Source organism: Mobula birostris, unplaced genomic scaffold (assembly GCF_030028105.1).
Source record: "Mobula birostris isolate sMobBir1 unplaced genomic scaffold, sMobBir1.hap1 scaffold_834, whole genome shotgun sequence".
Taxonomy (NCBI): Eukaryota; Metazoa; Chordata; class Chondrichthyes; order Myliobatiformes; family Myliobatidae; genus Mobula; species Mobula birostris.
In genome coordinates, this window is record NW_027278551.1 from 118,105 (window position 1) to 141,072 (window position 22,968).

The following is a 22,968-nucleotide window of genomic DNA, read 5'->3' on the forward strand; positions in this document are numbered from 1 at the left end:
AAGAACACACACACACAATTGAAATACCTAACATTACAATGGATATTCTGAAAGAGGTTATAAAAGATACCCACAACTGGAAAAGTACTGCCAGTGGTAATATTCATAATTATTGGTATAAAAAATGTACTTGCTTCATCCATGTCAACAATTTTCTTAAAAATCCTGAAGAAGTGCCTGAATTTTTGACAGAAAAACATCTCTTACTTAAAGGAGAAATCACAAATGACCCATCAAAATATCGCCCTGTTACTTGTTTACAAACTATATTTAAAATTGTAACATCATGTATCTCGCAACTAATCACCACTCACTTAGGTAACCACAAAACACTTACAAAAAAGCAGAAAGAGTGCTGTAAAGGTATGAAAGGATGTAAAGAACAACTGATAATAGACTCTAATTCCACATCAAACCCGGCGGAAAGGCAGAAAGCTTTCATGCGGCTATATCGGCTACCAAAAGGCATTTGACTCTTTCCCACACTTATGGTTAATAGAAGTTCTTAATATATATAAACTGCGCCCAATACTTATGAAATTCCTACAACATGTGATGTAGCATTGGCGTACTATAATCTCCCTAAGTGTGAACAACCGAAAACAAACAGGCACCGTTATCAAAATAAACTGAGGCATTTTCTGAGGCAGCTCTCAAGTCCACTATGGTTTTATCTAGCTTTAACCCACTCTATAATTTACTGATTCAGATGAAAATTAGGTATCAAATCAGAAACAATGTAATGAACTATATCTTGACAGACCTTCTAGACATGGTTGATTTGGAATTATACGCTCCTTCATCAGTAAAGCTAAAGCAATTAATTCAAATAGTAGAACTATCTTCAAAAGGCTCAGTGCTGGGACCCCAGTTGTTTACAATATATATTAATGACTTGGATGAGGGAATTAAATGCAGCATCTCCAAGTTTGCAGATGACACGAAGCTAGGCGGCATTGTTAGCTGCGAGGAGGATGCTAAGAGGATGCAGGGTGACTTGGATAGGTTAGGTGAATGGGCAAATTCATGGCAGATGCAATTTAACGTGGATAAATGTGAGGTTATCCACTTCGGTGGGAAAAACAGGAAAACAGATTATTATCTGAATGGTGGCCGATTAGGAAAAGGGGAGGTGCAACGAGACCTGGGTGTCATTATACACCAGTCATTGAAAGTGGGCATGCAGGTACAGCAGGCGGTGAAAAAGGCGAATGGTACGCTGGCATTCATAGCAAGGGGATTCGAGTACAGGAGCAGGGAGGTACTACTGCAGTTGTACATGGCCTTGGTGAGACCACACCTGGAGTATTGTGTGCAGTTTTGGTCCCCTAATCTGAGGAAAGACATCCTTGCCATAGAGAGAGTACAAAGAAGGTTCACCAGATTGATTCCTGGGATGGCAGGACTTTCATATGATGAAAGACTGGATTGACTAGGCTTATACTCGTTGGAATTTAGAAGATTGAGGGGGGATCTTATTGAAACATATAAAATCCTAAAGGGATTGGACAGGCTAGATGCAGGAAGATTGTTCCCAATGTTGGGGAAGTCCAGAACGAGGGGTCACAGTTTGAGGATAAAGGGGAAGCCTTTTAGGACCGAGATTAGGAAAAACTTCTTCACACAGAGAGTGGTAAATCTGTGGAATTCTCTGCCACAGGAAACAGTTGAGGCCAGTTCATTGGCTATACTTAAGAGGGAGTTAGATATGGCCTCTGTGGCTAAAGGGATCAGGGGGTATGGAGGGAAGGCTGGTACAGGGTTCTGAGTTGGATGATCAGCCATGATCATACTGAATGGTGGTGTAGGCTCGAAGGGCCGAATGGCCTACTCCTGCACCTATTTCTATGTTTCTATGTTTCCAAAAGATGTAAACATGAACTTCGGACTGGATAAGTGCAGAACATTAAACATAAAGAAAGGTGCATTCATCTAGTAGAATATAAAAGAGCAGCAGGATACAATGGATGAATATGAACTATATAATTCTCTGGGGTATCAACAAGCAAAGAAAATAGATCACGGTGCAATAAACAGAAAACTTTCAACAGAATGCAATGGCTTAAGAAAATCTGCCAAACGGGGCTCAACAGTAAAAATATAACAAAGGCAATAAACACTTTTGCTTTATCCAAACTAACAAATTTTTTGGCATGATATCTTGGTCCAAAACCAATCTGGAAGATGTACAAAGAAAAATAAGAACTGAAATGACAAATTTTAGAAAACATTATGTAGACTCAAATGTGCTTAGATTAACACTACCTAGGGTAGAAGGAGAAAGAGGAATAACAGACATTAAAAAATTACGCAACAGTCAGATAAAACTTCCAAGGATATATTTTCATCAGCGAAAGCAGGATTCAGCACTCCATGTGAGGATATACAATTCTGACAAGGAGTACACACCACTGAACTCAACCCAGAAAAATGAAGAAATTATCATACAGAAGAAAAAAGTTAACCAATGGAAGAGTGTGACCCTCCATGGAAGACATCCCCATGATCTGAGCAGACTAGATGCTGACAAGGAAACATCAAATGCCTGGCTCAGAGGTGGAGACCGCTTTCCAGAAGCAGAAGGGTTCCTTGTGCCAAAACAGGACCAGGTGGTTAACACAAAACAAATTATCAAAAATACATAAAAGGACCAAAAAATTCAAGGTGATAAATATAGAAAATGGCAAAAGAAAGGAGAAACCATCCAACGCATTACAGGATCCTGGAGCAGTTTAACTCAATCTGATTACTTACACAGGCACAAACAAATGTCAAACATCATTCACCAAAATCTTGCTTTAAAATATAAATTCATAAAAGAAATCATACCTTACGATAAATACAAGCCTAATCCTGTTTTAGAGTCAGAGTCCAACAAATTTTACTACAACTGATCCATTATTATAGATAGGACAATCCATAATAACTGTATGGATATAATAATAAACAAGAAAGAACAACTTACTTAATAGATAAAGCCATTCTAAACACACGTAACATACAGAAGTCAATAAGTGAAAGGCACCAGAAATAGGCCGAATTAAAAGAGGAAATTGAAAGACTATGGATTATGAACATTGTCCCCATAGCAATATCTAAAACTGGTATCATCCCAAAGACACTACACAATAGCATTGAACAATTAGGGCTACACAGCAATATTTATGTAAACCTCCAGAAAGCCACAACTCTAAACATCGCTAGAATAGTTTGAAAGTTCCTGGCGATTGAGAAATGAAAGTGCTTGGCTATGCCTGTACTTCAGGTTTTACCAACTTGAGTTGAGAAAAAATAAGACCTTTTTTTATAGAGCACTTTTCATACAGATGATGTAGTTCAACATGCTCTAAAATGGGATAAAATGCAAACATGAAAATAAAAGAAAATAAAAATGAACATGAAAATAAAAGACAAAAAGATGTTAGTTAAAAGCAAGGTTAAATAAATAGGTTTTGAGCTGGCAACTGAGTGTGCAGTCCTTATAGTATTGAATTCCACAGTTTAGGAGCATAGCTCAAAAAGGCTGACCTGCCAATTATCTTTTGAGGCAATACACATCAAAGTTGCTGGTGAACGCAGCAGGCCAGGCAGCATCTCTAGGAAGAGGTGCAGTCGACGTTTCAGGCCGAGACCCTTCGTCAGGACTAACTGAAGGAAGAGTGAGTAAGGGATTTGAAAGTTGGAGGGGGAGGGGGAGATCCAAAATGATAGGAGAAGACAGGAGGGGGAGGGATAGAGCCAAGAGCTGGACAGGTGATTGGCAAAAGGGGATAAGAGAGGATCATGGGACAGGAGGTCCGGGAAGAAAGACAAGGGGGGGGGTGGACCCAGAGAATGGGCAAGAGGTATATTCAGAGGGACAGAGGGAGAAAAAGGAGAGTGAGAGAAAGAATGTGTGCATAAAAATGAGTAACAGATGGGATACGAGGGGGAGGTGGGGCCTAGCGGAAGTTAGAGAAGTCGATGTTCATGCCATCAGGTTGGAGGCTACCCAGACGGAATATAAGGTGTTGTTCCTCCAACCTGAGTGTGGCTTCATCTTTACAGTAGAGGAGGCCGTGGATAGACATGTCAGAATGGGAATGGGAATGGGATGTGGAATTAAAATGTGTGGCCACTGGGAGATCCTGCTTTCTCTGGCGGACAGAGCGTAGATGTTCAGCAAAGCGGTCTCCCAGTCTGCGTCGGGTCTTGCCAATATATAAAAGGCCACATCGGGAGCACCGGACGCAGTATATCACCCCAGTCGACTCACAGGTGAAGTGTTGCCTCACCTGGAAGGACTGTTTGGGGCCCTGAATGGTGGTAAGGGAGGAAGTGTAAGGGCATGTGTAGCACTTGTTCTGCTTACACGGATAAGTGCCAGGAGGGAGATCAGTGGGGAGGGATGGGGGGGACGAATGGACAAGGGAGTTGTGAAGGGAGCGATCCCTGCGGAATGCAGGGGGGGGGAGGGAAAGATGTGCTTAGTGGTGGGATCCCGTTGGAGGTGGCGGAAGTTACGGAGAATAATATGTTGGACCCGGAGGCTGGTGGGGTGGTAGGTGAGGACCAGGGGAACCCTATTCCTAGTGGGGTGGCGGGAGGATGGAGTGAGAGCAGATGTACGTGAAACGGGGGAGATGCGTTTGAGAGCAGAGTTGATAATGGAGGAAGGGAAGCCCCTTTCTTTAAAAAAGGAAGACATCTCCCTCGTCCTAGAATGAAAAGCCTCATACTGAGAGCAGATGCGGCAGAGACGGAGGAATTGCGAGAAGGGGATGGCGTTTTTGCAAGAGACAGGGTGAGAAGAGGAATAGTCCAGATAGCTGTGAGAGTCAGTAGGCTTATAGTAGACATCAGTGGATAAGCTGTCTCCAGAGACAGAGACAGAAAGATCTAGAAAGGGGAGGGAGGTGTCGGAAATGGACCAGGGAAACTTGAGGGCAGGGTGAAAGTTGGAGGCAAAGTTAATAAAGTCAACGAGTTCTGCATGCGTGCAGGAAGCAGCGCCAATGCAGTCGTCGATGTAGCGAAGGAAAAGTGGGGGACAGATACCAGAATAGGCATGGAGCATAGATTGCTCCACAAACCCAACAAAAAGGCAGGCATAGCTAGGACCCATATGGGTGCCCATAGCTACACCTTTAGTTTGGAGGAAGTGGGAGGAGCCAAAGGAGAAATTATTAAGAGTGAGTCTTTTGAGGCAGATTGTTTAAATTTAAGAGACTGGCAGAAGAGGACCTGAGAGCTCGAACAGGATTGTAATACAAAAGCAATTCTGTGATGTACTCCAGTACAAGACCATTGAGAGTTTTAAAAACAAATAAGAGAACTTTACAGTCAATTCCAAGAGTTACAGTACAGAAAGCCAATACAGAGCAGCTAGTATGGGAGTGCTATGTTCCCTTGGTTTTGGTTAAAAGTCTAGCAGCTGTGTTCTGAATGAGTTGATGTTTGTTTTGGAAGGCCAGTAAAAAGTGCATTGCAGTAATCTAGTCTATTCTTGGTCATAGTCATAGTCATACTTTATTGATCCTGGGGGAAATTGGTTTTCGTTACAGTTGCACCATAAATAATAAATAGTAATAGAACCATAAGTAGATAAATAGTAGTATATAAATTATGCCAGTAAATTATGAAATAAGTCCAGGACCAGCCTATTGGTTCAGGGTGTCTGACCCTCCAAGGGAGGAGTTGTAAAGTTTGATGGCCACAGGCAGGAATGACTTCCTATGACGCTCTGTGCTGCATCTCGGTGGAATGAGTCTCTGGCTGAACATACTCCTGTGCCCAACCAGTACATTATGTAGTGGAAAGATGGCATGCAACTTGGACAGCATCCTCTTTTCAGACACCACCGTGAGAGAGTCCAGTTCCATCCCCACAACATCACTGACCCTATGGATGAGTTTGTTGAATCTGTTGGTGTCTGCTACCCTCAGCCTGCTGCCCCAGCACACAACAGCAAACATGATAGCACTGGCCACCACAGACTCGTAGAACATCCTCAGCATTGTCCGGCAGATGTTAAAGGACCTCAGTCTCCTCAGGAAATAGAGACGGCTCTGACCCTTCTTGTAGACAGCCTCAGTATTCTTTGACCAGTCCAGTTTATTGTCAATTCGTATCCCCAGGTATTTGTAATCCTGTACTAATTGTAATTCTGTACTAAGGTATGAGTTAGTTTTACAGCATTATTACGTGACAGAAACGGACATGCCTTTGCAATATTTCTTAAGTGTAGGAATGCTGCTCTGGTCACTTTGTTTATTTGGGACTTCAAATTCAAATCTGAGTCAAGGAGAGTAGTGGAAGTAGTCTCTGAAGTGTCTCGGGGTGGTGAACCTGGGGTTTGTTGTGAAGGGAAATATTCTGTGTTAACTCTACGTAGACTGGAGAGGGTGATGGTGAGCCAGGTCAGGATGGTGTGTGATTTGGGTGATGTTTCCCTGTGCCTGCTGCCCTTGTCCTTGCTGGTAGAAGTGGAGTATCCTGGGCAAGTGCATTCTGTAGATGGCACAACCCTGCGGCTTCTGTTTTCTGTGGTGGAGGGAAGGAAGGTTTAGGGCAGTGGACAGGGTCGCAGTCGCACAGGCTGCTCTTACCTAGCTGACGATAAGGGCCCTGAGGGTTGTTTCGGAGTGATCTCATTCAAGATGGTTGATATTGATCGTCAAGATGGTGGAAAGGCTTTGAGAAGCCAGGAGGGGAGGACCCCACTCCTTCTCCCTGACCTGTTATCCTTGTCTCATAGCTGGATGACATGAAGATCAGGACACCATTCGAGGACAACGTGAGGGGCGTCAGTATCTACTCCACTGGCATCTACACCGTCCTGGAGACCACCTTCGGGCTGATGGTCAGGTTCGATGGCAACCACCACCTCGAAATTAAACTGCCAAATTCGTACTATGGGAAGGTAAGGAGGTTGTTACTGGGTGGATGGTGTGGGGGAATGAGTGGGGAGGTTAGAGAGAAAACACAGTACAGACCCTTCCAACCCAAGGAACCTACACCATCCAATTAAAGTTCAACGTACATTCAAAGTTCAACATTTGGTCACCTGGTTTAGTTTAATATCGGAGAATGTATAGAGTATACAGCCAGAAATTCTTACTCTCCACAGACATTCATGAAACAAGGCACCCCAAAGAATGAATTAAAGTACTATCAGAAGCCAGAAGCTCCCCTCCCCCTCCCACACACACGCAGGGGCAGAAGCACAGACCCGCGTCACCCCCCACCCCCGACACTCCACCATGCAGAATAGCAAAAGCCTCCAAAGAAACGTTGGTCTGGAGTCCATCAATAACCCAACACTTTGGTATCTCAGACAGAGTGAAGTAAATTATACCCACATGACCTGTTAACCTACTAAACCGGACATCTTTGGAACATAGGTGGAACACCCGGAGGAAACCTATATGATCACAGCTAGTGGTGAAATTGAACCTGGATTGCTGGCACTGTAATAGGATTACATTACTATGTCACCCAAACACATCTGGGTCTCCTTGACTTTAAAACCCTTACTATCACAAGCTGACATCTCAGTAGAAATGGGCTGATCGATGATTATTCGGCATAAAGAAGGTGGACCGGAAGCTTTGGGGTTCCCCTTCACATTGTCCACTAGGACAACCTCATACCTTCTTTTAGCCCTCCTGATTTCTTTCTTAAGAGTTCTCTTTCATTTCTTATACTCCATAATCACCTCACTTATTCTTACCTGCCTATACCTGCTATGCACCTCCAGTATCACCAGGTTCAGATATGGCCCAAGTGCGGTGTGAGAGACACTGAAGCAGGTCGATAGTTCACAGACTTTAATGTGAACAGTGTTAAAAGGAAAAGAAAATGCCAGGCCAAACAGGGCCGTAAACTAAAGCTCTCAAATGGAAAACGAAGTCTACACTGCAGCTGAAAAGAACAACTAAGAATAAAACGAATACCGCTAGCCTTCAGAGTCAGATGACTCAACCATCCAATTTCACAGGCAAGGCGGAATGCAGGCAGCGAAGAGTAGCTGTGTCCAAGTCTCAACAAATATTGTGACGGAATGAATGGAGTTAAATATTATCACAATGAAATAATAATTAGCTGACACGTGCATATTCACGAGCACAATTGCCGAATGTGATGCACTGCCGAATCCGTGGTTGTGACAAACAGGGCCTCAATATCTCTTGAAGACTTTCCAGATCCTTTCTGATACCATCAGATTTAGCCTTTCTCCTATTTAGAATCTCCAGCTGTGCACCAGACCTGTCTTTTTCCATATTTACTTTGAAACTAATACCATTATGATCACTAGACACAAACTTCTGTCACCTGTCCTGTCTCATTCCCTAATAACAATCAAGTATTGCACGTGCTCTGGTTGGAACTTCTGCATACTGACGAAGGAAACTTTCAAAGATTTCAGAGGCATATTTAATGTCAGAGAAATGTAGACAATATACATCCTGAAATGCTTTTCCTGAACACATTTGACAAATTCTATCCCATCTAGTTCTTTCACAGTATGGGACTCCCAGTCAGTATGTGGAAAGTTAAAATCACCTACTATCACAACCTTGTGTTTCTTGCAACAGTCTGCAATCTCTCTACATGTCTGTTTCTCTAAGCCCTGCGAACTGTTGGGTGGTCTGTAATATAGGCTTGTTAACCATTCTTATTTCTCATTTCCACCTGTGTTCTCTGCGGGTGGGTGATTCTGTGCGCTGGCGGGATTGAGGTGTTGGAGGCCCAAGTGCTTGAGGTGTGGCGGGAGGGGCGGAGTCGTTGCACCGGCCAATCCCAGTGAGCCTCTTCGCACCTGTGTTTCAGGTGTGTGGGATGTGCGGCAACTTCAACAACGATGCCACCGATGATCTGCTCATGCCCAACGGTCTGCTGGCGAAAGATGCCCCTCAATTCGGAAACAGCTGGCAGGTCAGAAACCGCGATGATGACGATGATGACGACAACAATGATGACTCTCGGTAAGTGAACAGGGGGCAGATTCACCGTGTCCCCAAGCACAGACTAACCCAAGGATCAGTGCAGTTGACGTATACGTAGAAATACAAGCAATCCTGCAGATGCTGGGAATCCAAAGCAAAACACACACACGCACAGGAACTCAGGAGATCAGGCAGCATCTATGGAGGGGAATAAACAGTTGATGTTTCAGGCCAAGACCCTTCATCAGGACTGGAACGAAAGTGGGCAGAAGCCAGAATAAGAAGGTGAGGGGGAGGGGGAGGAGTACAAGCTGACAGGTGATAGGTAAGACCAAGTGAGAGAGAATTTGAGCGGGGGAGGGGTACGGAGTGAGAAGCTGGGATGTGATTTGTGGAAAAGGTAAAGGGCTGAAGAAGAAGGAATCTGATAGGAGAGGAAAGTGGGCCATGGGAGAAGGGGAGGGAGGTGGGGCACCAGAGGGAGGTGATGGACAGCTGAGGAGAAGAGGGGTATCAGAATGGGGAATGGAAAAGGAGAGAACGGGGAGGAGGGGGGAGTTAGAGAAATCGATATTCATCCTATCAGGTTGGAGGCTACCCAGGCGGAATATGAGGTGTTGCTTCTCCACCCTGAGTGTGGCTTTATCGTGGCTGTGGAGGAGGCCATGGACCAACATGTCAGAATGGAATGAGAAGTAGAATTGGAATGGGTGGCCACTGGGATATGTGATGGACAGCGTGAACAAAAGAGCCCTCACTTCAAGCTACGACCATGATTGGACAATCCATTTGACTAATAGTGGACTGGACTGGGACATCAGAGTGATTCCAAGCCAGCCAGTGGTGGAGCAGCCATAGCCCTTGATCTGAGCGACAGACAGTACTGTTGACTGTATAGCACATCCTCAGTTCTACACTGGTTAACAAGGCTGAGTGTCTGGGGTGGGACTGGGATTTAACAGCCTTCCACCCGGGAGGTGAGAGAGTGTTATCCCTGCCCACAAGAAACTGAATCTCAGGGTTGTATATGGTGACATATATCAAAGGTTCATTTTTATATCAGAGCATACAACCTGAATTTCGTACTCTTCACAGACAACCTTGAAACAAGAAACCTCCTGGAATGAATGAAAGAAACATCGAACCCCCAAATCCCCCTCCAACCAACCACCATGCAAGCAACACCAAAAGCCCGCTCCCTCCTCTTTGATAATAAAATTTATTTTGACGCAGTGAAGTGTTGTATATGGACGGCATGCAAAACAAAGTTTTTCACTGTATTTTGGGGCATGTGACGATCATGTACCAATTTAATCCTCGTCAGCCTCACCTAGGTGGGACCCAGGACATTGGTGAGGGAGGGGCCGTGGGGTTAAGGTGTTAAGTCTCCTACTTTTACAAAGGAACGGGCAGCGATGGGAGGGAAGGGATGACCGAACCAGAGAGTGGTCCCTGCTGAAAGTAGAAGGGGGTGGGGAGGGTGGGGGAGGGGATCCCATTGAAGAAGCATCAGAACATGATGCACTGGGAGGGTGAAAGGTAAGGACCAAGAGAACTCCATCCTGTTTTGGCTGAGCAGTAGTGAGGGAAACAGAGGTGACAAAGGTAAGGGCACTGCCAATCCGGTGCTGTGTGAGACTGTGCTTTCTTCTCCCCCAGATGCTACTCTGACGACAGGGATGTCCTGAGCCCCCCATGCATGCCCGGGGAGGAGTCAAACATGAGGTCCCAGTGTGAGGAGCTGCTCTCGGCTAAGTACAGCAAGTGCCACCACATCGTCGAACCCACCTCCTTCATTGAGAACTGCGTCTTCGACCTCTGCATATACGGCGGGATGATCTCTGCCCTCTGCGACAACATCCAGTCCTACGCCGAGGTGTGCAAGAGCGAGGGCGTTGGCATCAAGTGGAGGAACAACACCTTCTGCCGTAAGTGAGGCCGCATGCAGATCCCTCCCTGCCTCCTGGTCCTCTCCTCCAGGTTCAGCCACGTGCCCTCACCCACTGACCCATGAGCATCCATGGGCTATTCAGCCGCACTGATCCATCCAGAGGCTCTGACTGAATTAGTAGGAACAGGATGAGGCCATTCAGTCCTTCAACCTAGCACTATCACTCAACGGCTGATCTAAGGTCTATCTTGCTACAGTGCCTCCCTGATAAATACGTAGATTTTGACCACAGGAAACATGGCTGGTGTCGCTTTGCACTTTTGTGCAAGGGTGATTACTAGGAGTGTCAAAAATCAAACTTACAAAAACTGGTGAAAATAGTGAAAAAAAACTGCCAATATTTACAAAGGATATCTACCAGGAAACACAATAATAGCTCCGGACTTTGTCCGGTGTAAACTCCTGGCAGTCCGGATCTCTCGCTCTCTGCCACTGAGAGCGATGAACCCATTTACTAGGCTCCAGGACATACCGTCTTTAATCACCCAGAGTTAACGCAAGTCAACACATGAATTGGAATATACATCCCACAGTGTCGTTACAATCATATTACAAAATAAACAGAAGTATCTACCTTAAATACTGTACACAAACAACATTTACACACGACTGAAGAAATGGAATATCCGGCTGTATATGGCGGGGAAAGCACCATAAAGCCAACCCAAGTGCATCAGCTCAGTTTAGTCTGAAATGTGGGTCTAACTTTGTGTTTACTTTAAATGAGCTGTGTAAGTATCACATGGTAGTGTGATGACGTATGCAATTCATGTATTTATACGTGTAACCCATAATGAATTATTGTAAATAAACAAGAATGCTTCATCAAGCAATATATTCACATGATCACTCAAATATTACTGAAAAATACATAATATTGTCCAAAAGCTTCAATGGTTCAAATATTTCCATTTAATATCAGAGAATGTATAGAGTATACAACCTGAAATTCTCACTCTTCACAGACATCCACGAAACAGAAAAAAACCCAAAGATTAAATGAGAGAAACGTCAGAACCCCAAAGCACCCCTCTGCCCCATATTTATTTATAAATATTGTTATTGTACCTGCATCAACCACTTCCTTGGGAGTTTTGTTCCATAAACTGACTACTACCTTCTGGGTGGAAAAGTTGCCCCACAGATTCCTGTTAAATCTCTCTGCTCTCTGCTTAAAACGTATGCCCTCTCTTTCTCGACTCCGTGGCCCTGGGGAAAGACTCCATGTATTGACCCTGTCCATGTCCCTCATGATCTTAAACACGTCAGTAAGGTGGACAGCTAAATCAGGTGTTCCTGATCTCTCAACAATACCAGCCTAGCTCTCTCACTCAGACCATGCTCATTCAGTCATTGCAGCATTCCCTCACTGGTGACAGACCAGCTTCGCCACAGCTGATTCTGAATTGCAAATCTGAAATTTAAAACAAAAAAGAAAAAAAAATGCTGGAACCACTCAGTAGGTTAGGCAGCATCTGCAGAGAGAGATGTAGAGGTGACATTTTGAGTTGGTGACCTTCCATCTGAGTATTTGCAGCACTTTATGTTTTTCTTTCAGGTTTCCAGTGGCTAGAGTTTATTTGCATTTTAGTTCACGTGTCTCTGTCTTTCTCTCTCTCCGTCTTTGTCTCTCTTTGTGTGTCTCTCTCTCTTTCTATCTTCCTCTTTGCCACTCTCTGTCTGTCTCTCTCCCTCCACTGTATCTCTCCCTTTATATGTGTGTGTGTGTCTCCCTCTCTCTCTCTCTGTCTCTCTCTGTGTCTGTCTCTCTGTTTCTCTCTCTCTCCCTCTATCTCTGTCTCTGTCTGTCTGTCTGTCTGTCTCTCTCTCTCTCTCTCTCAGTCACTCTCTGCCTCTGTCTCTTTCCCACCTCATGTGTGCCTCCCTCCCTCCGTACTCTCCATCAATCCTTGGGGGACTGTAACTAATTTCCAATTTGACAGCTGAATTCCATCTTGAAAGCTTCAAGCAGTGTGGATATTATTGTTCATGTATCTGAGGCTCCTCATCTATTTTCTTCAAACACCCTGTGGAGTGAAATCTGAGGATTTACTTCAAAACCCAGGAATAATCTTTCTCCCCTTCCACTGGAGCTCCTTGCTTTGATCTATTTTTAGTTTTCCTTTTTTCGCTGACACTTTATCCTACTTTGACAAGACAGAAATGGATAAACGATCCCCATTTTTCACTGGTGCTCTGAAACGCCTTGGGATATTTTTCCGATGTTAAAGTTTCATCTGTGTCTCATATACTCCTGGTCTCTTCTAGCCCTGAGCTTTCTCAGGGAACCTTACAACTTAGTATTTTGGGGTGTTGTACAAAAGGAGATCCGGAGAATATCTGCTTCACATCAGAGCAAAGAGCATAAGACATAGGAGCAGAATTAGGCCATTCGGCCCATCGAGTCTTTTCCTCCCTTTCATCATTTTCCCTCTCAACCCATTCTCCCACCTTCTCCTCGTAACTTTTCACACCCTAACCAATCAAGAACCTATTAACCTCCTTATTGTGAGCCCCTTATCTAAGAAAGGATGTGCTGACATTGGAGAGGGTTCAAAGGAGGTTCACAAAAATGATTCATAGATTGAAAGGCTTGTCACATGAGAGGTGTTTGATGGCTCTGGGCCTGTACTCACTGGAATTCAGAAGAATGAGGGGACATCTCATTGAAACCTATTGAATATTGAAAAGTCTCGACAGAGTGATGTGAAGAGGATGTTTCCTTTGGTGGGGGAGTTTAGGACCGAAGGCCACAGCCTCAGAATAGAGAGATGGCCATTTAGAACGAAGATGAGGAGGAATTTCTTTAGCCAGAGGATGGTGAATCTGTGGAATTTGTTGCCTCAGGTGACTGGGTAAGCCAGGTCATTGGGAATATTTAAAGTGGAGGTTGATAGATTCTTGATAAGTCAGAGTGAGAAAAATTACAGGGAGAAGACAGGAGATTGGGGTTGGGAGGAAAATGGAGCAACCACGATGAAATGGCGGTGCTGACTCGAAGGGCCAAATGGCCTATTTCAGCCCCTGTATCTTATGGTCTTATTTGTACCATCAGGGAAGAGGACAGGAGATAGCGAGCTTAGTAACATGGGGTCATTATAAGAACATTTCCCTCGATGTCAACAAAACAAAAGAGTTGGTCATTGACTTCAAGGGAGGAGTTGGTCATTATTCTTGCACCTTAGCAAAAGCTTTTCGCTGTATCTTGGTACATATGATAAATTTGGTCACCTACTTACAGGAAAGATGTAAATAAGATTGAAAGAGTTCAGAGAAAGTTTACAAGGACGTTGCTGGGACTGGAAGATCTGAGTTATAAGGAACGATTGAATAAGTTTGGACTTAATTCCTTGGAAAGTAGAAGATTGAGGCGAGATTTGGTATTGGTATACCATATTATGAGGGGTATAGATAGCATAAATGCATGCAGGCTTTTTTCACTGAGGTTGGGTGAGAGGTCATGGGTTAAGGGTGAAAGGTGAGATGTTTAAGAGGAACATGAGAGGAAACTTCATCACTCAGAGGACGGTGAGAGTGTGAAATCGCTAGCAGTGGATGCGGTTTAGATTTCAATGTTTAAGGGAAGTTTGAATAGGTACATGGATGGCAGAGATATGGAAGGCTGTGATCCGGGTGCAGGTCGATGAGAGTAGGCAGTTTAAATGGCTTGGCATGGTCTAGATGGGCTGAAGGGCCTGGTTCTGTGCTGTAATTTTCTGTGACTCTATAATATACCAATTCCAATACCATACAGGAGCCTGAAGACCCACACTCAACACTAAGGAAACAGCCTCTTCCACTCTGCCACCAGATATCTGGATGGTCCATGAACACCGTCTCACTGAGGCCCTCCTCTGTCAGAATCGACCATGAATGTTGCATCCTAGCTGTCTAGATACGCAAGCCAGGGCAGTACGCTATGGAGAGCAAGCTGTTGCCCATGTAGCAAATTCTCCCTCTCCAGTCGTCCAATGAACCCAAATGATCACCAGAGACCGATTCCAGTCAGCATTGAACTCCAGCTCTGGACTCTTTCCTCAGGGTTTACTCCTGAAGCCTTCCCCATGAGTGGCTCTAGCTGCAGAGCAGCGAAGGTTTGAGATCAGACTTCTCCTCCTCCTAGATGAGCTGACAATCACCACCTTCCAAAGCCACTGGCTTTAAGCCACCAGTAACTTGCCTTTGCCCTTCTCCTGTCAGTAGAAACAGTTCCACTGGGCTTAGTAGCTAAGCCACATGAGAAGGCCAGAATTGGACTTGGTTGTCAGAGGGTGTTTGATGCACACACCATTTTGAGTGTTTATTAGGTAGTGGGAGCTTGACCCCCTTAAACCACACACCCCTGGCTATGACAACCTCACTATTCCTTCATTTTTTCATGATTTTATTTTCATAACAAAGTAATTTTATGTTTTACATCATTCTGTTGCTGTAAAACTACAAATTTCATATCACACACAGAAGGGATTCTACAGATGCTAGAAATCTTGAGCAACACTGACAAAATGCTGGAGGATCTCAGCAGGTCAGGCAGCATCTGTGGATGGGAATGAACAGTCAACATTTCGGGATGAGGCCTTTCATCAGGACTAATTTCATGCTGTATACTTCAGGAATAATAAGCCTGATTCTGGTTCCTAGTTTTGGACGCCACTTACAGGTGCTTGAGCCCCACTGACGGCCACCCTTGTCCCCACAGCTCTGGCCTGCGGGAAGAACAGCCACTACACCGAATGCGCGTCCTCGTGCCCAGCCACCTGCACTGACATCTACGCCAGCTCCACCTGCGAGGAAAAGCACACCTGCGCGGAGGGTTGCGAGTGCAACAAGGGGTTTGTGCTCAGCGGCGACCTCTGTGTCCGGCTGGAGGACTGCGGCTGCCTCGACTACAACGGTGATTACTACCAGGTGAGTTTGCTGCGCTGCAGGCCGTAGGTGGGGCCAGGGAGAACATTTAATCTTCAACCTTGAGATCCCATATCCCACATCACAGTCAGCCAAAGTTCAGATTTGTTTTCATTATCATACATACTCAGGGTACAATGCGTTTGATGCGTCTGGGCCTGTACACCATAAGACCATAAGACATAGAAGCAGAATTGGGCCTTTTGGTCTATCAAGTTTGCTCTGAAATTCCATCATGGCTGATTCATTTCCCTTTCAACTCCATTCTCCTGCTTCTCCCAGTAACCTTTCAGGCCCTGAGTAATCAAGAACATATCAACCTCCGCCAGTGACTTGGCTTCTACAGCCGACTGTGGTGACAAATTCCACAGATTCACCACTCTCTGGCTAAAGAATTTCCTCCTCATCTCCATTCTAAATGGATATTCCTCTATTCTGAGGCTGTGCCCTCTGGTCCTAGACTCCCCCACCGTAGGAAACATCCTCTCCACATCCACTCTATCGAGGACTTTCAACATTCCATAGGTTTCAATTAGGTCACCCCTCGTTCTTCTGAATTCTAGTGAGTACCGGCCCAGAGCCACAAAAACACTCCTCATATAATAACCCTTTCATTCCCAGAAGATGAAATTCAGAAAGATGGGCGGGGAATCTCATTGAAGATACATTAGCGACAGTTAAGAGATCTTTAGATGGATAAAAGAGAAAATGGAGGGTTATGTGGAAGGGAAGGGTTAGATTGATCCTGGAATGGGTTAAAAGGTTGGCGCAACATTGTGGGCTGAAGGGCCTGCACAGGCGCTTCGACCTATGATGCTGTGCTGACCTTTTAAACCACTCCTACCAGGTACTGAAAGGCCTGGATAGAGTGGACGAGGAGAGGACCTTTCCATCAGTGGAATTCTCAGCCTCAGAATAACAGTGTGTCCCTTTGGAACGGAGATGAGGATGGATGTCTTCAGCCAGAGCTCGGTGAATCTGCGGAATTCATTGCCACACTATGTGGTGGAGTCCAAGTCATTTAAGGTAGAGGTTAATAGATTCTTGATTGGTAAGGGGGTTAGGGATTAAGGGGAGAAGGCAGGATAATGGCTTTGGGAAAAAAAAATCAGGCATGATTAAATGGCGGAGCAGACTTGATGGACCAAATGGCCTAATTCTTTTCTTATATTTTTAGTGGTATGGTATTAATGGAGAGCACAGCGTTCACTCTCCTCTCCTATCAAATTCTTTCTTCTTCGGCCCTTTACCTCTTCCACCTATCACCTGCCAGCTTCTTACTCCATTCCCTCTTCTCCCACCCACCCACCCACCTTCCCACTCACCTAGTCTCACCTATCACCTCCCAGCTTCTTACTTCATTTCCTCTTCCCTCACCTAGTCTCACCTATCACCTCCCAGCTTCTTACTTCATTTCCTCTTCCCTCACCTAGTCTCACCTATCACCTCCCAGCTTCTTACTTCATTCCCTCTTCCCTCACCTAGTTTCACCTATCACCTGCCAACTTGTACTCCTCTCCTGCCTACACCCTCCACCTTCTTACTCTGGCTTCTGCCCCCTTCCTTTCCAATCCTGATGAAGAGCCTCAGCCCGAAACATCAACTATTTGTTCCCCTCCATAGAGGCTGCCTGACCTGCTGAGTTCCTTCAGCATTTTGTGTGCTGCCCTGGGAGAAAAACTGTGCACATTCACCCTACCTGTGCCTCACGTGCTTTTATACATTTCTATAAGACCATCCCTCATTCTCACACAGTCCGATGAATAAAGTTCTATCCTGCTCAAACTCTCTCCATTACACAGTCCTGTGAATCCTGGCAACATCCTCATAAATCTCTCCGCACTCTTTCCAACTTCATCTGAGTATGTAACTTCTGTTGTCATGCCTGTAACATACTGTGCTGTTGCAAACAGTTCATTTTCCTGGGTACCTCAGCCTCTGACAATAAACTTGAACATGACTTGGCCACAATCAACAGGTCAGGATCCCAGAAATGGCTCTGGGCCTGTACTCACTGGAGTTTAGAAGGAAGGAGGGGATCTCATTGAAACCTATTGAACACTGAAAGACCTGGGCAGAGTGAACATGGAGAGGATGTTTCCTATGGTGGGAGAGCCTAGGACCAGAGGTCATAGCCTCAGAACAGAGGGACGTCCCTTTAGAACAGAGATCAGAGAAAATTTCTTTAGCCAGAGAGTGGTGAATCTGTGGAATTCATTGCCACAGACAGCTGTTTAAAGTGGAGGTTGATAGGTTCTTGATTAGTAAAGGTGCCAAAGGTTTCAGGGAAAAGGTAGGAGAATGGAATTGAGAGGGATAATAAATCTGTCTTGATTGAATGATGGAGCAGACTTGATGGGCCAAATAGCCTAATTCTGCTCCTTTGTCTTATGGTCTTATGGTCAGGTAGTGTCTGTGATGAGAGAAACAAATCAAGGACCTCACATCAGATCCAGAAGAAGTCGAATATAAACGTGTTTACAGAGAAAACAGCAACAGTAGTAGGCCACTTGGCCCCTCAAACCTACCCCACCATCCAATATGCTTGTGGCTGACCTGTCCGGGCCTTTTACGGGGATGTTACCAGGATACGAGGTGCTGAGTTATAGGGAGAGGCTCGGCAGGATAGGGATTTATTCATTAGCGTGTCCAAGACTTGGGGGGGAGGGGCTGACCTTATAGGGGTGTATCAAATCGTGAGGGGCATAGACAGGGTGAATGTGCACTGTCCTGGGCAAACTGAAAACTAGAAAGCATAGTTTATGGTGAAAGGAGAGAGCCTTAATAGGAACTTCTTCACATGGAGAGTGGGTTGTAGATGGAATGAGCTGCCAGAGAAAATGGTTAAAGCAAAGTTCAAAGAAAATTTTATTATTAAAGTACATTCATGTCACCACATACAACCCTGAGATTCATTTTCCTGTGGGCATACTCAGTAAATCTATAGAACAGTAACTGTAAACAGGATCAGTGAAAGATCAACCAGAGTGCAGAAGACAACAAACTGTGTAAATGCAAATATAAATAAATAGCAATAAATAACGAGAACATGAGATAATGAGATAAAGAGTCCTTAAAGTGAAATCATTGGTTGTGGGAACATCTCAATGGTTGGGCAAGTGAGTGTAGTTATCCCCCTTTATTCAGGAGCCTGATGGTTGAGGGGTAGTAACTGTTATTGAACCTGGTGGTGCGAGTTCTGAGGCTCTTGTACCTTCTACCTGGTGGTAACAGTGAGAAGTGAGCATGGTCAGGGTGGTGAGAATCTCTGATGATGGATGCTGCTTTCCTACGACAGCATTTCATGTATAAGTGCTCAGTGGTTGGGAGGGCTTTACCCGTGACTAGCTTTTGTAGGATTTTCCCTTGGTGTTTCCATACCAGGCTGTGATGCAGCCAGTCAATACACTCTCCACTACACATCTATAGAAGTTTGTCAAAGTTATAGATGTCATGCCGAATCTCTGCAGATTCCTAAGGAAGGAGAGGCTCTGACGTGCTTTCTTTGCAATTGCACTTACGTGTTGGGTCCAGGAAAGATCGTCTGAAATAGTAACATGCAGGAATTTAAAGCTGCTAATCCTCTGATCCTCCAATGAGGACTGGCTCAGGGACCTCTGGTTTCCCTCTCCCGAAGTCTACTACATTGCGGGGGGTGTACGTTAATGCACCTGCCGGCACAACAGCGGAATGGCAAGGCAACATTTGTGTGTGAGTGAGTGAGCGTGTCTGAGGAGTGTGTTTCCCGAGTGCTCTCCATCACAACACCCTTCAGCCCATCTAATAAATACCGATCTGATCTTCTGCCTAGACCCATCTAGCTGCACTGGGACCATATCCCTCCCATCCATGTACCTACCCAAACTACTCATAAATGTTACAACCAAACCCCCATCCACTGCTTTCACTGGCAGCTCATTCCACACACTCACCACCCTCTGCGTGAAGACGCCATGGAGAGACAAAGGAGAAGACGATAGGGTGGAGACCATAAGTGTAAAAGATAGAGATGGGGTGTCCATGTACATCGAACTAATCTGTCTGTATGAGGTGTAACCAGAAAAAGAGCATCAAAACCTAATTACCGACTCACTTTGCAGGGCAAGGGGGAGTGGGGGATGGTAGAGGGTGTTAATGTATCTCTGTCAGGCAGAAGCTATGCACTAAACCTCAATATTACATGTCAGCTTCACACAATTGAAAAAACTTGGGTCAGGCTGCACCCAGATAGTGCAAACATTTCTGTAACAAGAAGGATTGTGGAGGTCTTGGAGAGAGAGGGCGGATAAAGGCTCACCAGGATGCTACCTGGATTAGAGAAAATGAGATTCAGGCAGAGGTTTGACAATTTAGCATCATTTTCTCTGGCGTGTTGAAGGATGAGGGTGAAACTCAACAGAGGTTTATAACATTATAAGATGCAGATCAGACAGCGAGTCAGAGTCTTTACGCCAGTGTAGGAATATAGACAGGCAGAATCCTTACCCCAGTGTAAGAATATAGACAGTCAGAATCTTTATTCCCAGTGTAGGAATATAGACAGGCAGAATCATTATTCCAAGGGTAGGAATATAGACAAACAGACTCTTTATTCCCAGTGTAAGAATATAGACAGTCAGAATCTTTATTCCCAGGGTAGGAATATCAACAGTCAGAATCTTTATTCCCAGGGTAGGAATACAGACAGTCAGAACCTTTATTCCCAGTTTAGGAAAATAGACAGTCAGAATCTTTATTCCTAGGGTAGGAATATAGACAGTCAGAATCTTTACCCAAGTGTAGTAATACAGAAAGTCAGAATCTTTATTCCCAGAGTAGGAAAATAGACAGTCAAAATCCTTACCCCAGTGTAAGAATATAGATAGTCAGAATCTTTATTCCCAGTGTAGGAAAATCGACAGTCAGAATCTTTATTCCGAGGGTAGGAATATAGACAGGCAGAATCTTTATTCCCAGGGTAGGAATATAGACAGTCAGAATCTTTATTCCCAGAGTAGGAATATAGACAGTCAGAATCTTTATTCCCAGGGTAGGAATACAGACAGTCAGAATCTTTATTCCCAGTGTAGGAATATAGACTGTCAGAATCTTTATTCCCAGTTTAGGAATACAGACAGTCAGAACCTTTATTCCCAGATTAGGAAAATAGACAGTCAGAATCTTTATTCCTAGGGTGGGAATATAGACAGTCAGAATCTTTATTCTCAGAACAGGAATATAGACAGTCGGAATCTTTACCCAAGTGTAGGAATATAGAAAGTCAGAATCTTTATTCCCAGAGTAGGAAAATAGACAGTCAAAATCCTTACCCCAGTGTAAGAATATAGACAGTCAGAATCTTTATTCCCAGGGTAAGAATATCGACAGTCAGAATCTTTATTCCCAGGGTAGGAATACAGACAGTCAGAATCTTTACCCCAGTGCAAGAAAATAGACAGTCAGAATTATTATTCCCAGGGTAGCATTATCAACAGTCGAAATCTTTATTCCCAGTTTAGGAATATAGACAGTCAGAATCTTTTTTCCCAGTGTAGGAAAATAGACAGTCAGAATCGTTATTCCCAGGGTAGGAACATAGACAGTTAGAATCTTTACATCGGTGTAGGAATATATACAGTCAGAATCTTTATTCCCAGAGTAGGAATATAGACAGTCAGAATCTTTACCCCAGTGTAAGAATATATAGAGTCAGAATCTTTATTCCCAGGGTAGAAATATCGACAGTCAGAATCTTTATTACCAGTGTAAGAATATAGACAGTCAGAATCTTTATTCCCAGGGTAGGAATATCAACAGTCAGAATCTTTATTCTCAGAGCAGGAATATAGACAGTCAGAACCTTTACCCAAGTGTAGGAATATAGAAAGTCAGATCCTTATTCCCATGGTAGGAATATCGACAGTCAGAATCTTTATTCCCAGTGTAAGAATACAGACAGTCAGAATCTTTATTCCCAGGGTAGGAATATCAACAGTCAGAATCTTTATTCCCAGGGTAGGAATACAGACAGTCAGAATCTTTACCCCAGTGTAAGAAAATAGACAGTCAGAATCTTTATTCCCAGGGTAGGAATATCAACAGTCAGAATCTTTATTCTCAGAGCAGGAATATAGACAGTCAGAACCTTTACCCAAGTGTAGGAATATAGAAAGTCAGATCCTTATTCCCATGGTAGGAATATCGACAGTCAGAATCTTTATTCCCAGTGTAAGAATACAGACAGTCAGAATCTTTATTCCCAGGGTAGGAATATCAACAGTCAGAATCTTTATTCCCAGGGTAGGAATACAGACAGTCAGAATCTTTACCCCAGTGTAAGAAAATAGACAGTCAGAATCTTTATTCCCAGGGTAGGAATATCAACAGTCAGAATCTTTATTCTCAGAGCAGGAATATAGACAGTCAGAACCTTTACCCAAGTGTAGGAATATAATAAGTCAGAATCTTTATTCCCAGGGTAGGAATATCGACTGTTAGAATCTTTATTCCTAGGGTAGGAATAGAGACAGGCAGAATCTTTATTCCCAGGTAGGAATATAGACAGTCAGAATCTTTATTCTCAGAGCAGGAATATAGACAGTCGGAATCTTTACTCAAGTGTAAGAATATAGAAAGTCAGAATCTTTATTCCCAGAGTAGGAAAATAGACAGTCAAAATCCTTACCCCAGTGTAAGGATATAGACAGTCAGAATCTTTATTCCCAGGGTAAGAATATCGACAGTCAGAATCTTTATTCCAGGGTTGGAATACAGACAGTCAGAATCTTTACCCCAGTGCAAGAAAATAGACAGTCAGAATTATTATTCCAAGGGTAGCATTATCAACAGTCAGAATCTTTATTCCCAGTTTAGGAATATAGACAGTCAGAATCTTTTCTCCCAGTGTACGAAAATAGACAGTCAGAATCTTTATTTCTAGGGTAGGACTATAGAGAGGCAGAATCTTTATTCCCAGGGTAGGAACAGACAGTCAGAATCTTTACATCGGTGTAGGAATATATACAGTCAGAATCTATATTCCCAGAGTAGGAATATAGACAGGCAGAATCTTTATTCCCTAGGTAGGAACATAGACAGTCAGAAACTTTACATCGGTGTAGGAATATAGACAGTCAGAATCTTTATTCTCAGAGTAGGAATATAGACAGTCAGAATCTTTATTCCCAGTGTAGGAATACAGACAGT

At 44.1% G+C, this 22,968-nt stretch overlaps 1 protein-coding gene across 1 annotated transcript in view; it reads left to right on the forward strand.

The window, feature by feature from the left end:
• LOC140193766 (zonadhesin-like) overlaps positions 1–15,786 on the forward strand; it is a gene marked incomplete at its 3' end in the record, with an annotated part of 61,749 nt that extends 45,963 nt beyond the window's left edge. Inside the window, exons 18-21 of the mRNA XM_072250933.1 lie at positions 6,737–6,901; positions 8,812–8,966; positions 10,587–10,855; positions 15,578–15,786. Coding sequence (XP_072107034.1) covers positions 6,737–6,901; positions 8,812–8,966; positions 10,587–10,855; positions 15,578–15,786 — 798 coding nt within the window. The remainder of the gene's footprint in view (positions 1–6,736; positions 6,902–8,811; positions 8,967–10,586; positions 10,856–15,577) is intronic.
• Positions 15,787–22,968: the final 7,182 nt, after the last annotated feature.